Source organism: Balaenoptera borealis, assembly GCF_965194805.1.
Source record: "Balaenoptera borealis genome assembly, chromosome: 5".
Lineage (NCBI taxonomy): Eukaryota > Metazoa > Chordata > Mammalia > Artiodactyla > Balaenopteridae > Balaenoptera > Balaenoptera borealis.
The window spans coordinates 59743918-59759893 of NC_138862.1; the positions used below are offsets into that span (position 1 = coordinate 59743918).

At 42.9% G+C, this 15976-nt stretch overlaps 1 protein-coding gene across 1 annotated transcript in view; it reads left to right on the forward strand.

Annotated features, from left to right (window-relative positions):
* The window catches only part of LOC309630042 (uncharacterized protein), a 173560-nt gene that overhangs the window by 74467 nt on the left and 83117 nt on the right, over positions 1–15976 (forward strand). The window contains exon 3 of the mRNA XM_082394805.1: positions 6193–6294. Within this exon, the coding sequence (XP_082250931.1) occupies positions 6193–6294 (102 nt within the window). The remainder of the gene's footprint in view (positions 1–6192; positions 6295–15976) is intronic.

A 15976-nucleotide genomic window follows, 5' to 3' on the forward strand; every position in this document is an offset into this window, starting at 1 on the left:
GTCTCCTCTCTCTCCTGAGCCCATATGGTTCCATTTTGGATACCCAGTACACCGCTGTCTATCCCAGGGTTGTAAAGGGCAGGGTAGGAATTGTTACTGAGGGGTACTCAACGAGATGCTCCGTGTGTAATTCAAACATCTTGTTATCCTAAACAAAGGACTCTCAGCTGGCTGTTTTGCTCTTGTCCCAGTGGGCCCCTTTGTCAGCAGCAGGATTCAATCTTCTCCCTTTGATAGCCAAGTTGGGATATTTATTTTACTTTGCTATGGCCCAAGATCTGCTTATTGGGAAGAGCTGCTTAGCCAGTTTGCATCAGCTCTGCTGGGACCTGGATGGGAAATTCAGTATCAGCCCACATGGAATATTGTTCTGGCTTAGCTGCAGGATTAGGGTTCAGAGTTCCAACATACTTGTCTTCGCTTACTCTGCAGGGTCACTGCTAGCACATGTGGGGCCTGCACCCCTCAGGCTGGTAGGGGAGTACTCAGGTCTGGGACTTAACTGCTTTTTTTTTTAACTTTAAGTAATAGCATGTTATAGCAGAAAAAGCAGTGCCCGGGGAGGTCCAGACTTTATTGAACTCACTAACTGAGAAAAGTGAACATTATAACCAGCCTCATCGGTTCATGTCAGGTTTTTGACCAAAAGAGTTTTGAGAAAAAAATGTTGTGATTTTTAGAGCTCCTTTTCAGATGTGGAAATTACAGGTAAATGATTATGGAGCTAATTAATGGAAAAAGCATACTAAGCCTTCGGCACCAGAGGACAGAGATGCAAATCCTTTCAGGCTGATTTTGGGGAAGTCACTTAATTGCTCTGAGGTTCAGTTTCCTGAACTGGACTGAACTACCACCTTGTCGTATTGTTTGGAAGATTAAATGAGACATGGTATGTGCAGCATAGGTTAAGTTAAAAAAGAAAAAACTTAATTTTAGGATATGTGGAGGGATGAGGGATGAACTAGAGCAATGAAATGTTGGAAGAAACAAGAAACAGATGTGGGGAGGGCAGTGAACCATATGGAAAACCTTAATTTGAGAGTGTGAAGGAACAAGGGAAAGAAGAGTCTGAAGAATGGAAACTTGCTAGTGGGCTAGGTAGGCTCCAGGGAAGGCCAGAGCCTCTAAAGTAGGTGTCTTGAGCTGTATATAACCAGAACATAGCGCAGTGGAGCTAAGGGATGGGTGTAAGGTACAGCGGGAAAAGTTGAGACACCACTTGGGGACCTGCCTGTTGGATATACAGAGAACCAGTCAGTGTGTCTCTCAGCATCAAGCAAGTTTTTCCACTAGGAGCACCTGACTCTTACTCACCTGGATGCATGTCTACCCTGCAATTTCATTGCACTTGGAGCCAGGTGACTAAATTCACATTGCCCAAAAGCCCCCAAACATAAATGAGAAGTAAATGATGACATTTGTTATACAGTGCATGCCTACCCAAAGTGCCAGACACTGGGCTAAGGCATTTTACACCCATCACCTCCTTAAATTCTCACAGCACCATGAGGAATGTATTATTTTCCACATACCATAGATGAAGAAACTGAGGCTCAGAGACGTTAAATGATTGCCCAAGGTCACAGAGCTAGCAAGTGGCAGAGCTGGAATTCACCTCTAAGTCTGATTGACAGCACGAACCACTACAATGCACCTCCTTACTGCTGGTAGCAAGAAATGTCATAGATTTTATATGAGAAATCCGTAAGCTCTGAGACACTGGAAATGGAAGGCTACAGTGGTGGAGCTTTTGTGGGAAGGACCTTGGCCCCCTTCACCACAGTCCTTCCTCTCGGCCGGCTCCCAGTTCCCGGCTGATGCCCACTAGGCACAGCAGGCACAGGGAACCCACAATCCTTTTAAGGACCCACAAAAATGTTTTAATTTGTCATAAAATCAGAAGAGAAAAACTAATATAATTTATTATATTCAAAGAAGTTATAAAGGATAATTTTTAATACTTTTATGTGGAGGAAAGGGCACACAAAAGGCCCATGAAAACCATAATGCAGCCCTGCCTGCTTTCTTAAATAATCTGGAAAGTGTATGGTGTGTAATTGCAATCCTTGCGTAGCACCACCTCCTCTTTCATTCATTTGGGGAGTTATATCATTCTAGAAATCCTTAAGTAGGGAACATGCTTTTCTTGGCAGGCTGTTCTTTTCGGCTGACATAAAAGTTGATACAAATATATCTAAATACTCAGATATACAAATGTGACCAGATACTTAAAGCTTAATATTCACAAGCTATACCCAAGAATTGTGTACCCCAACTTGTCCATGGACATAGATTCATAAGCACCATGGGACAGCCCTAGAACCTTCACTGTAAACATAATCACCAACACACACAAAGACACACACACACACACACTTCTTCAACAACAAAACAAATAGACAAGGAGCCAAGAAGATCAAATTACTATCCCATGAACAGTTAAAAAGAGAAAAATCCCAGATTTGCAGTCCAATCTGTGGTAGGTAAATAAAGGATCAAGAGGGGGTGGGAAAAAGAATAAGGCAGTGCAGATTGAGCCAATGCGTTTATTATTATTATTTTTCAAGGTCCAAGACCAGAGCAGTTATTAATGATGGCTCTCAGAGTCTCCCCAATTAGGCATCCCCTGCTCTTTGAAGGATTCCAGATCTGTACAAGCCAGTAATAACATCAGGTTTGAGGATTGAGTTGGGGGTCAAGACAAGGGGAGAAGGAGAGGGGGTAAAAGCTCTGTGAGGGGTTCCATGATTAAAAACAAGCTCAGAAACAGCTGAAAAGCCAGAAAGGAAGCTATCTCCTTAATTGGACTCCTTTCACCTCTTTCTTTCCCCATTCCGGCCAACAATTCTCCTCCCTCCGCAGAATGTATCCAGGCAAAACATTTGAAAGGGATTATCTGCCCTGTTCTTCAAAGCCAAGTTATTTTTGGTTAATTGGGGGTGAAAATGTGAGGCAACCTCTGAGCAAAGATACCCTGAAGTCCTGCCTGTTTAGAATCAACAAATCCCAAACTCATAACGGTAAGAAGATGTATACTCAGAATGGAGCCTCAGGCTTCAATATGATTCCTACAATATTCATTTATCTGGAATGTTGGGAGATTTAGGTATTTTGGTTCACTAATTCATTCCACAAAGATATAATGCCACCTATTGAAATAATAATGATAATAATAAAATGATAACTCTGTGCCTGTGCTAAGTACTTTATCTGCAGTGATCTCATTGAATCCTCACAGCTCCATGAATTAGGCACTGTTATTACAGAGAAGGAATTGTACAGACGAGGAAACTGAAGCTTGGAGACGTGAAGTAACTTACCCAAGATCTAGGAAATAGATCAGATGCACTGTAACTCAGATCTCTCATTGTGTAGTTTACATTGTGGTTTTTTTTCTCATTACTATTCATCATTTAAGATTCTTTCCAAATTTTAACTACTAGAAATAACATGGCAGTGTACTCTTTGTACATAAAGTTTTTCTCTTATTCCTGATCTTTTTTTTTTTTTTTAAGAATAAATTCACAGGAGTAAGATGTCTGGATTAAATGGTTTAAATATTTGTTGACTCTCACTATGTATTGCCAAATTGTATTTTTAAAGGTTTTGCTCATTTACACTGGGAACATCACCATACAAATGACCCATTTTTCTCAAATCCTTTCAGACACTGTCTATTTACTGATAAGATTTGGCTGCTCTCTGGCCACCATTCCACGATCAATGGCAAAGGTTCTCAGGAATTCTATTTTTGTGGCCAGTAGCATCCCAAGGCTGTGAACATGCTGGATTATAACAGGCTGTATGAAGGCCATTACCTCTTACCCCGTCTCCCATCTGTTGGCCAATACCTGTAATTCCACCATTAGGGACTCATCCTTTTGGCTTAAGGTTTAGAGTTTTTCTAAAATGTCCCCTGGAAGGTGTTACTTTTAAATGTCTATCAGTTATTTATATTCCATGTTGAAGGAACAGAACCAGGTTATTTTGAGAAGGAAAGGAAGCCAGGGGACAGTGTTTGGAGTTCTGGGGGCATGGGGTGGGAAAGGGGGTTTGGGGAGGGACTGAGAGCCAAGAAGAAAGGTGCAGGCTTCCCTGGTGGTGCAGTGGTTAAGAATCCGCCTGCCAATGCAGGGGACCCAGGTTCGAGCCCTGGTCCGGGAAGATCCCACACACCACGGAGCAGCTAAGCCCGTGCGCCCCAACTACTGAGCCTGCACTCTAGAGCCCGCGAGCCACAACTACTGAAGCCCGTGCGCCTAGAGCCCGTACTCCACAAGAGAAGCCACCACAATGAGAAGCCCGTGCACCGCAACGAAGAGTAGCCCCCACTCGCCGCAACTAGAGAAAGCCTGCGCGCAGCAACAAAGACCCAACGCAGCCAAAAATAAATAAATAAAATAAGTAAATCTATAAAAAAATGAAAGAAAGAAAGAACATGCAAGTCTGTTCCCTCCCCTACTAGCCAAGCGTACACTTTGTTTTTCCTCTCCAGTGCTGTGCATAGGAAGGTAGTTTTCATTTATTCCTTTATTCATTCATTCCACAAAAATTTTTTTTGAGTGCTTACTATGATGTAGACAGCATTACAGGTGCTGGAGAGAGATACATCCATGAACAAAACAAAGTCCTTGCCCTAAGGATTGCTTACATTTTAGTGACAGGAGACGGTCAAACAAATAAACATATAATGTGTCAGGAAGTAATAATGCTGTAAAGTGTTGTTTCTAAAGAGGAAAATTGTCAGAAGCCAGTCTCTGAGAAGGACTCCAGGGATAGATAATCTCCAGACTCAAGGATGTGGGGCGTGTATGTGAGACTGAGGGATATGGCAGGAAAACAAAAATCACAGACAAATCACTAGCAAACAAGGCAGCTTTCTGACTCTTATTAGACAGTACTCTAGACCCCCTTCATTTCTCCCAACAAAGATTCATGATTTTAGTCACCAGATCCCTCAATTGGCTGTAAGAATGTGAAGGGTGTGTGGGAAGTTCTGTGTGTGGATCCAGTGTATTGTTCTATAGCAAGAGACTCTTATTAGACAGTACTCTAGACCCCCTTCATTTCTCCCAACGAAGATTCATGATTTTAGTCACCAGATCCCTCAGTTGGCTGTAAGAATGTGAAGGGTGTGTGGGAAGTTCTGTGTGTGGATCCAGTGTATTGTTCCATAGTGAGAGCAGCAGAGCTCTTTCGGGCTTCCCTCTGACAAGTGCCTGTGGTGAGAAGGCTGGAAAGCCTTGGAAGTTAAGACTCTACCTAACCCACTGCTGTGGAGCTTGGGCCAGGCCCCTAACTGCTCTGCCCTGGGCTTCAGTCAAGTCCAATGAGGCAATGCAAGAAGTTTAGACTCTAGAAAGAAGGTCTCCATGGTCCCTTCCAGCCCTAGTCTCTGTCTTCTACCTCAACTTGCATTTCTGCCTGTGAGCCTTCCAAGTAAACAGCAGGATTAATCCATCAGCTCAGCTGGGCTGGGAGAGGAAGGGAAGTAGGCAGAAGAAGTATCAATGGTATTGCACTCCAGTGAGCACTGAAGAGGCTCCATTCATGGACCAACAAAACCTGGGAGAAGCCTCGGACTTAATCTGCCAAGGAGGCTCCAGCAGTAGGAACAAAGGAAATCACAGCCTTATTTGGCAATCCAGGCACAGCTTCTGTGTTCTCCCTGAGACCTGAGCCCACCAGCTCCCCCAGTGCACGTGCGCACGCGGCGTGCGTGCGCGCGCACACACACACACACACACACACTGTGGGATTACAGGTTTCCAGAAGGAAAAGGGAGGACAAAGAGGCAAAGACAAGGCACCTGAGGAGTTAGGTAATAGCTGATAGAAGAACCTCATTTTAACACTACCTTTTAGACCAGGTTGTAGGAGCACTTGTAGTTTAATTTTATAAAATTAAGATCCTTTTTACACTTAATAACCAAGGAGCACTTTGATGAGGTTCAAAATGAAAGTCTTGCACGGACTTCTGCATGAAACCTTTTAGGGTCCTGAAGTAATTTACGTTTCTTAACACATTATGGCGGTTACAATACTTTGTACCTTTCCATAGAACCTCTAGCTAGGCATTTTAAAAAATATTCCGACACCTTTCTAGTGAAGTAGGTTGGGATTATGCATAGTCCCATTTTATAAGTGGGAAAGCTGAGGTCGCGTTTCTTATGGCTGCCTATTATGTCTACAGTATGCTGCTGCAATCACCTGGGCCAGCTTCCTCACCAGACATGATCCTTGACTTTGAATGGATGGTGGTGAGAATGAGCAGATTGCTGTCATCCTTCCACAGGTAAGTCCCAGAAAGAGGATGGGCAATTAGGATGCCACGCAACAACCAGTAACTTTCCTGGTTGGGGAAATAGGGACGTGATGCTACCCCTCTCCATGCTAATCTAAATGCCACACTCTGTCTTTGTCAACTGCTGAAAGTATCTGGTAGAGTATATTATTAGGATGACTCACAGAATTAAATAATCACTTGTTTTTGTTTTGTACTCATATGTTTTTCTTCATTTGACCTTCTGCTGCCCTATGCTGTCATAAATTGCATCTTTCTGAAGGCAAGTCTAAGTTTGCATATATTAGTATGTATAAGTAGCATTTCAGCTTATAGGCATTGTCTTTAAAAAGGAGCTGGAGCAGTCTTTTGTGGGGTCTTCAACTAAGATATTTGCTAAATAACTTTGGGGCAAATATTTTTGCCTGAAAGCCTAGTATAAAAATGAAAAGAATTCTGCAAGCAAGGAATTTAGCTTATTGTGTTCAGTTATTTTTCCATAAGGAATAGGTGAGGGATGTGAGGTTAAAAATTATTGTTGAGTTATGACCAGTAGGTGACAGACATGGTTTCTTTTTTTAAAATATGATACCTGTGGCCACAACTGATTGTAGGAAAAACCATGGAGATGTTTCTCGTGGGTTCAGCTATTTTCCTTTTCTGTGCTCCTCTCCCTGCTAGTGGTTTGTTTTTACCTGTGAATTAGGTGGCCCTTATCATTCCATCAAGGTGTTCTTGATCTTTGCCCTACACTTTGATGTTTCCCCTGAGTAGCATCTCTCACTTGGGAGCAAACCCATTTCCCCCCCTTCATCAATAGTTTCCAGTCCAGGTATGACTTCCTGATAATTGGACAATTTCAGATGTATCCCCGGAACAGGGAACTTTGGGGGCCAAAGAGCCTCCATGCAGCACTCCTCTCCAGCTCTCCATGGAGGGTCTGCTTATAGGTTGAGTCTGGCCCCTTCAGACCTCTCTTCTCCACTATCACAGAGGGAGTCAAGACTCTTAGCCAGGCTTGTGAGCAAAACAAAGGAAGCTGTTGCAGTTGTAAAACTATTTTAAAGCTCTTTGAGGAGAAGGAACTTCTGGGGGCCCTGTTGCTTCCTAAGAGCTCTCCTCCCACTCTCAGTGGTGTGAGTGTAAATTATCCAGAAACCTCCAGGCCTCTCATCATCACAAGTCTCACCTTCCCACTCAACTCTCTTTCCAGGTGAAGACATAGCCTCTGCAGACCTACGAGCCCCCTATAGTTGACCTCCCTGCCCCCATATACAAAGTTACTTCCTGCTTTGGTGGCATCTATCATTAGAATGGATTAGAGGTGTTTTGCACAAGTGGCACATGGTGGGCACAGTGTATATGTTGGCAGAGTCGAACAGACTACCAAGAAAGGGACATACCCTTCTGCCATAAAACTCCAATAGAAGTTGGCTTGCGTCTGAGACAGGGACCCTCAAAGGGTGGTCTAAGGCTCACAGCAGGCAGGAAGGGACTTGTGAGCCTTGAAAGGGTTAAAGTATGTCTTTTGTGGGGAGGGATGGAGCTTCATGTGGTAGATGATGGGGTAAGTGAGCCATGGGGCTTTTTGCCATAGTCAAAAAAATTTGAGAACATTGGATAAAAGTACAGTCATGCCAGGAAGCAAAGGGATGGCCGTTGTCTTTGAAAAGTGTCTTCTGCTGCACCTGAAAATGGGCAGCTCAGCCTGTGACACACAGGGATGCAGAGAAGGTCCGCAGATGGCCTTGACCTCAGAGACTCATCACCATCCTTTCAGGTTCTGAATCCTGACTCTACTGACATCATTAGAATAGCATTCCCCACCCCCAAGAGCTGAAACTCCAAGCCTGTGTGCATCCAGATATTACACACACACACACACACACACACACACACACACACACGTGTTGCCAATTTTTTAATTAACCCTGATAAATACAACTGATAAGAGTACTAGTTATTCCCTTTGGCCTGATCAGAACATTCCTTCAGAATGAAGGATGTGAGTTGAGTTTCAGAAGCGTCTCTCCTTGAAGAAGCTTTAGGCACTCTCACAAGGTCAGGGGCCAGGAAAACCTCTGTCCAGCATAGTGCCTCTGCAAACTTCCTTTTTCTTGACTCTTAAAGCTGATCATTTTCCTCTCCCCACTCTACTTCCCAGAGGGATGTGTTCTGTTCAGAGGGGTTCTTCAAACAGCCTGCACTCAATTGGTTGGGTTCTGAGTACTGTCCTACTACCTGCTTCCCTGAATTTTCTCCTAGTTCACCTTGATTGGTATCTTAGGTATCCCCAAGCTTTTGACTCACATATTTAGCGATGATATCGTGGTTTACTTCCACAGGTGGCTAATCACATCCATTGTGTATGGATCTTAGTAGTTTAACTCTTACAGGGAACTATATTTCCAGACTCTTAGAACACATCTTATTGTGGTCTCTAGGCCCTACAATGTCTTCTAATCCTGTGATCTGTTGGTAGGAGCAAACTCTCCCCAAGTGACAGCTCCTGAGTCACAGAGATGGACACTGAGTTGGTGTATTCCTTCTACCATCCCTCCTCTGACTTAGGCATTCGCCTTGACCTCTTCAGTGAAGCTGGCTCTAGACAATCTTCCCACACAGCACAGAAAGAATTGGGATGAGAGATGGCTGAGTCCCTTAACAGCAACTTTTTGAACAGCAGAGGAATCAAATAAGAGATGAAAAAGCAGCTGCAAATGAGTATGTGTGACCTGGGCCCTCAAGCAGGACAGGGGGCTGAAGTTTAATTGTCCTCTCTCTGGATCAGTTTATTGGTTGTAGCTTTCAGGATGGTCCCAGCTCCTGAAGTCTCACTCACTTAGCAAACATCTACTAGTAGCCTCCAACCTTCACGGCACGGAGTGTGGGCGCAGGATGAATAAAAGATGAATAAGACATGGTGCGTGCCCTCCAGGAACTCACAGTCTAGTGAAGGCAGGAACACTGGCTTTCTGGCAAGTGGTTCCTGGAATAAGTTATGGGGTAATAACAGGCAAGAAGGAGAAGGAACATTTGGAATTGCCTGGAGCGGCATCCACTCTTGCGATCCTTCCTGCAAGCACAAGGCTGTTTTTCTGCACTGGGAGCTGCGCTCCCCTTCTTCCTCCTTCTCCCTGCCCTCCGGCTCTTTCCTCCCTGCCTGAGTCTGACTGTTCTCCCCGCCTGAGGGCTGAGGCGCTGCTTCACAGGGTGAGTCATCCCCACCTGTCCCCACACATAGGGCGGCACCCCTCCATGAAAGGAACAGGGATCTTCGGAGTAAGCTCAAGTTTGGGCCAATATATTTACTTACTTTAAAGAGGTTAAAGAGTGAAAACTCTTATTTGAATGTGATTGAGCTTCGACACTCCTTTTTAAAGCACAGGGATATGGTAAATTTTTTAAAATGTACCTATCCTGGTATCATGAGACCCCCCCAGGGCTAGAAACTATGGACTAGTGAATGAGAAAAAGCTAGGAAGTAAACTAGCCTCATTTAAAAAGCTAACGAGAGTTATTAATTTTAGCTAAAGTAAGTTCCAAAACCAAGTGAAATGTTCCAAGAACGGGCATCTCTACAGATTCTATTGTTCATAAAATGGTAATCCAAGATATTATGAATCTGACAAATATTTAGTGTCAGTCACCTTAGTGAGCACTGGAAATACTGAGCAAGTCAGTCTTAGCCCTCATGGTTCCTTGATGAAGTTTCTTCAAAGTAAAAGGCACAGCTTCCTAAAAGTTCTGTGCTCTCTCTTGCTCTCTCACTCTCTCTCCCCCACCTTTCTTTCTCTCCACCCTCCCCCCACTTTCTTTCTATCCGTCTCCCTCTGTCTTCCTCTCTTTCCTCACACTGGTGATAGTCATGGGCAGAGTCTGTTGGCAACTACCACAATGACATCCAGGCACTGCTTTGTATCATCCATACTTTGCTGTGTGGTTGTATCAGTCAGGATAGACTAGGTTATGCTATAGTAACAAACAACTCCAAAATCTTAGTGGCTTAAAACAACAAAGATTTAGTTTTTCACTCAAGTCACATATGCATCACAAGTCAGCAGGAATCTTTGCTTTTTGTAGTCACTTAGAAACCCAAGCTGATGGAGCAGCTACCGTCTTGAATGTTGCTGGTGATTGTGCCAAAGGAAAAAGAATGCTCTGGAAAGTCTCAAAAACAGGCTCCAGGCCCCAGCCAGGAAGCGTTACATGTCACTTCCACACAAAATTCAAAGGCTATATAACTAGTCACAATACCCCATTCAACCATAAGAATCCAAGAAGTTTAATCTTCCTCTGTGCCAGAATTGAGGAAAATGAAATATTTGGCAAATAGTACTAGTGACTACCACAGTGGTGTGTAGTAGATTTGATAGGTGCTGATCCAAACCCTAAGATTCTAGGCCACTGGGGAATTTCGACCTTATCATAGTGAATTCTGCCTCCTCAGCCTCAAAGGAAAGTAGGAAAAGCACAATTCCCACTAGGTTCTTGGAATAGTCTGATTCCAGGGTGACCTTTCATGCCACTCTCCAGCTGTATAGATACACACACACACACACACACACACACACACACGCACACACACACACACAGTGGAGATAAGGGAGGTGGGGGGGGACTAGAGTAATGAGATGATCAAATGCGGAGGTTTCAAAATCAGACAGAGCTGGGTTTGCATCCTGCTTTCACCACTTACTGCCCATGTGAACTTGGGCCAATTTCTTAACTCTTCTGTGTCTCTGTTACCTCATCTGAAAAATGGGACTAATAATGCCTAACTCCTAAGTTTATTGTTGGGGTACACTGAGAGAAATCATGCAAATCCCTTAGCCCAGTGCCTGGTAACTGACAAGTCCTATAAGTAATAACCATTATTGTTAGTGTTAGGATTGGAATAATAAGCAAATATCAGTGCAATGTCGAAAAGATATCATGTAGCAAATCTGAAGGATATTTTAAATTTTTTGCCTTTTCCTTGAGATGCTCTACTAAGTGTCAAGAAAAGGAGTGTGGGAGAGATGTGCACAAATAACAACAAGTAACACGCATGGAGAAGTCAGTGGTGTGATACAGTGGATACACCATTTCCCAACATACAGTGCCTGGGGGTTCTATGTATATAGCACTCCTAAATATCTCCTAAGGTTAGCATGTCTACTCTAATCTTAGATATTTATTGAGAGCCTACTATACATAGACACCTTACAAATATTATTCCATTTAATCATTGTGATAAACCCATCAGCTCAGATTTGGATCCCCATTTTATGAATGGGAGCCTTTACAGCAGAGTGGGTAAGAGCATGGGCTCTGGTGTCAGACTGCCTGGATTAAAATCCAGACTCTACCAACAACCATCTGCATGTCCTCAGGCAACTTACTTTACCACTTGTTCATCTGTAAAATGGGAATAATAATTACATGTCACCAAGATGCTGTGTTAATTAGATGAGATAATGTATGTAAAGTGCTGAGCCCAGGGCTTGGCGTGTAATAAGGGCTCGATGGATGTTAGCTAGAATTACCAAATATGAGGAAATCAAGTCTCCAAAAACATAAGTCCCTTGCCTGAGATCACACGGTTAGTAATTAGGAAAATTTAAACTCTGGTGTTTCCAAATCCAAAGCACATCTGCCTTTGTTTAACCACATCATTCCATAATTTACACTCAAATAATTGCCCTTAAGACTGCATTAATCTTCTGAAATTTGGGTCAGGCAATCCTCAGACACAGTTGAAGAAAAAGCAAGAAATTGTGCAGTGGGCAGACTCTGACAGTGGCAATAAGTAAATGGAGTCACTCTATTTTCAGTACTCATCCAGATTGGCTCCTAAAGATGCTTATACTCTAAGAAAGCGGAGATGGTACTTCAGAGTTTTAGATTACTTACTATTGAGTACCTGCATCCATCAGGCTCTGTGCTAGGTGATTTCCCTGTTTTCTCATTTAATATTCACACAGACCTGTGAAGGAAGTACATACTTATCTTCCTCATTTTACAGGAGAGGAGACTAAGATTTAAAAGGTTAGGTAACTTACCCTAGGTCACACAGATGAAAAATAGCAAAGCCTCTGAAATATGAATTAGGTTGAAAACAACCTTTACTAACTAAAAAATGTAATCTCATTTAAAAAAAAAATTTTTAGTCAGTATTTTCCCACATAATCACAGTAATAAATGATCATCATAGAAAGTCTGGAAAGTAGTGCAAAGTGCAAAGAAGCAGGAAAAATTATCCATGACTCACCCAGAGTCAATCACTGTTAAGTCTTTTAGTATAGTTCCTTCAGATCTTTTTTCTATATTTCATTTTCATTTTATAGTTGAGATCATACTGCAACAGTTTGTAATGTTATTTTTTAAGAGACCAAGAATGAATTCAGTAGTCATTTCAAGTTAATATAATAAAATCTTTGGTTATAAGAATTCAGGGACTGATAATTATAGTTGCCATTTATTGACTATTTCTATATGTCTGGCGCCATGCAAAATAGTTTTAACTAAAGTATCTCCTTTTATCTAAACCTATAAAGTGGGTATTAAATAATCAAAACATCAGAGTATTTATGTAACCAGTATTTTAATGCACTCCACTTTTTAAGAGAAAGAGGTAAAGGACAACAAATAAGCTGGTAGATCTTATTTTAAAAACCCAAACAAAAACACTGCCAGGCTGTGGGCTGTGGTCGCCATAAATTCTCTTCTGTTTTCCATCCCTTTTCTATCTGCAGCACAGTGAGGCTTGGTGTCCATGATGATGACCACAGTGATGATTCACAAGCATCACAGATTAAAGGAGTTTAACTATACTTCCTTCCCTTGGCTTACGCCTGGATAGGCCCACACTTGAGCAGCCCAGGTTACAGGACCACTCAGTGGACATCAGAAACAGGAAATGAACCACTTCTCCCTAATGTGGGCTGGGTCATGTTCCAATTTCCTCCTTTGGTCATTTTTGCTGGCTCTACCGTAGCCCTCTCATCCCTGTGATCTGAACTTCAGGACTGCCTTCTCTGTAACCCTCAGAAACTTCCTTAACTAGACACAGACTGGGTGGAAAATGGTAGCTGGACTACCTTTGGGGGGAGTGGTTGCCCTGTGGGACAGGAAGAAAAGAAAGGAGAGGAAAGTCTTTTTGAGATTAAGGAAAGTGCTCTCAGCTGTAAAATCTGAAAATAGCCTCCATGTGGTAAGAACACATGACCCCTAAGGGTCCTAAAGGGAGATGGTAGGGGAGGGTCTGGCTGCAAAGATGCTACAGGTCAGGAGTGGACTTTCAGGGTTTGCTGTTTTGTATGTTTAAAGACTAGGTCTGTGTTTTGATAACTGAACTTGCTAATAGCCACCACTTGAATTGCTGCTTCCAGCTCTCTGTTTGTTTTAAATAAGGAGATTCAGCCAGTAATAATGGGAGGAGCTGAAAATGACTTCCCCAGTTGGGAGTGCCTGCTTGTTTTTCCATCTCCCTGGGCATGCTGATGTGCAGGCCACACTCACAGACGCACACATCTGAGGAGATAGCCCGAGGGAGCCCTCGATATGTATATTTATATAGGAGGTGTGTGTAAGGGGGCACTCAAGTATCAAAATACTTAGGTAACTGTGGGTGAAAAGAGGAGTTCTGTTGCAAGAATTTAAATATACCATGTCTCATATATTTCTTTCTTCATTCATTTGACCAACCTTCATTGAGCACCTACTGTGAGACGGTGTTTGCTGTGAGACATGCTATTATTTCTAAAAGATGGGCCTTTATTCCTCTCCCTTCAGAAGCTTACCATCTGATGGGGGTACTATCTGCTCATCCACTAAAGCGTACAAGTAACCCACCGTGAGCGATAATGTAGGATAAATGCCTTAGGAACGATAACGAAGATAGGTGCTGTAGGAATCCAGAGAAGTAAATGTTCACTGCTGGCTCAGAAGACATCGAGGAAGAGAGGTAGAGAGGGAAGAGGTGGTCTAGGAATTGAGCAGCAAATCTCCAGAGGCAAAGAAAAAGGTATAGCGCACGGAGAGTTGCAAGGAGACTGGTTCATCTGGAGAGTAATCACATGGGAAAGTGTATTGAAATGAAATTGGAAGCTAGGGGTCAGATTGGGAAGTACCTCCCAAGGTCTCAGGAATTCAGGAGATAAGGGTGATGTTAGAGCAGAGAGCAGCTCTTCACTTTCTGAGTGTCTGCTAAGCCAACAAGCCATCACTCTATGCGAAGGAGATAAATTCATATGGACTGTGTCAAAGTTGTGGAAAACATAGCCTCAGAATAAAAGATAGCTCTTTAAATTGAACCAGTTAAGAAAATTAAACTATGCTTATTTTTTTCGCCATGGCCCAGTGGAAAGCTCATCACAGCCATTGATATGTGAGTTTTCCTTACTGCAACTCCAAGCTCACCAAAGAAGCCTACAATTATCATGTAAGCCCATAGGAGAAGAAGGCTACCTTGGTGAGTTAGCTGCCACCCTGGCCTTGCAAGTTAGTCTCTTTAGGGCTCTGCTAGCATGAATGTGTCCTCAAGTGGAATCTGCTCTTAGGACACTGGCCAAATCACGTTTCTGAATCTTCAAAGCTTAAGACTAGGGACTTCCCTGCTGGCGCAGTGGTTAAGAATCCACCAGCCAATGCAGGGGACACGGGTTTGAGCCCTGGTCTGGGAAGACCCCACGTGCCTCGGAGCAACTAAGCCCGTGAGCCACAACTACTGAGGCTGCGCTCTAGAGCCCGCGAGCCACAACTACTGAAGCCTGTGCACCTAGAGCCGGTGCTCCGCAACAAGAGAAGCCACCGCAATGAGAAACCTGCGCACTGCAACGAAGAGTAGCCGCCGCTCGCCGCAACTAGAGAAAGCCCACGTGCAGCAACAAAGACCCAATGCAGCCAAAAATTAATTAATTAATTAATTAATTTTTAAAAATTAAAAAAAAAACCAAAACTTAAGACTAAACCCTGGACTTTGCTGAATTCACCAAGGTAAATGGCCCTTTCTCGAGTCCCATTTGGGCAGCTCACCAGATTTCCCTCTGGGCCTCCTGAGAGAGTACCTCATCATTCAAGATACCCACAGTGTTGGTTAATGGAAAAGTTTAGTTTATAGACTTGACTGTGCATGGCATATGTAAATCATCAAGAAGTGAATAGAATAAAATAGGCTTACACTAAAAGACCCTAAATGTTTATGTTTTTTTGATGATTCAAGAACTACTTTATCAAAAGACATATCCAGAATATATTAGAACTCTTAAAACACAACAGAGAACAAATAACCCAATGGAAAAAAATTGGGTAAGATAATTGAACAGGCACTTCATCAAAGAGAGTACTTGGATGACAAGTGAGCACATAAAAAGTTGTCAAACAGCACTAATCATTAAGGAAATGCTGATTAAAACCAGTTGAGTTACCACTTATTATAATGGCTAAAAAAAAAGCACTGACAATGCCATGTGCTGACAAGGATGCAGAGCAACTCGAACTCTAGGCATTGCATGTGAGAAAGCAAAAAGGTTTGCCCGTTTTTTAAAAAGTTAAACATGCACAAACCATATGACCCAGCAATTCCACTCCTGGATATTCACCCTAGTGAAATGAAAACTTATTTTCACATGAAAATGTGTACATGCATGTTTATAGCCACTGTAGTCATAATCACCAAAACCTTGAAACCACCCCAACGTCCTTCACTAGG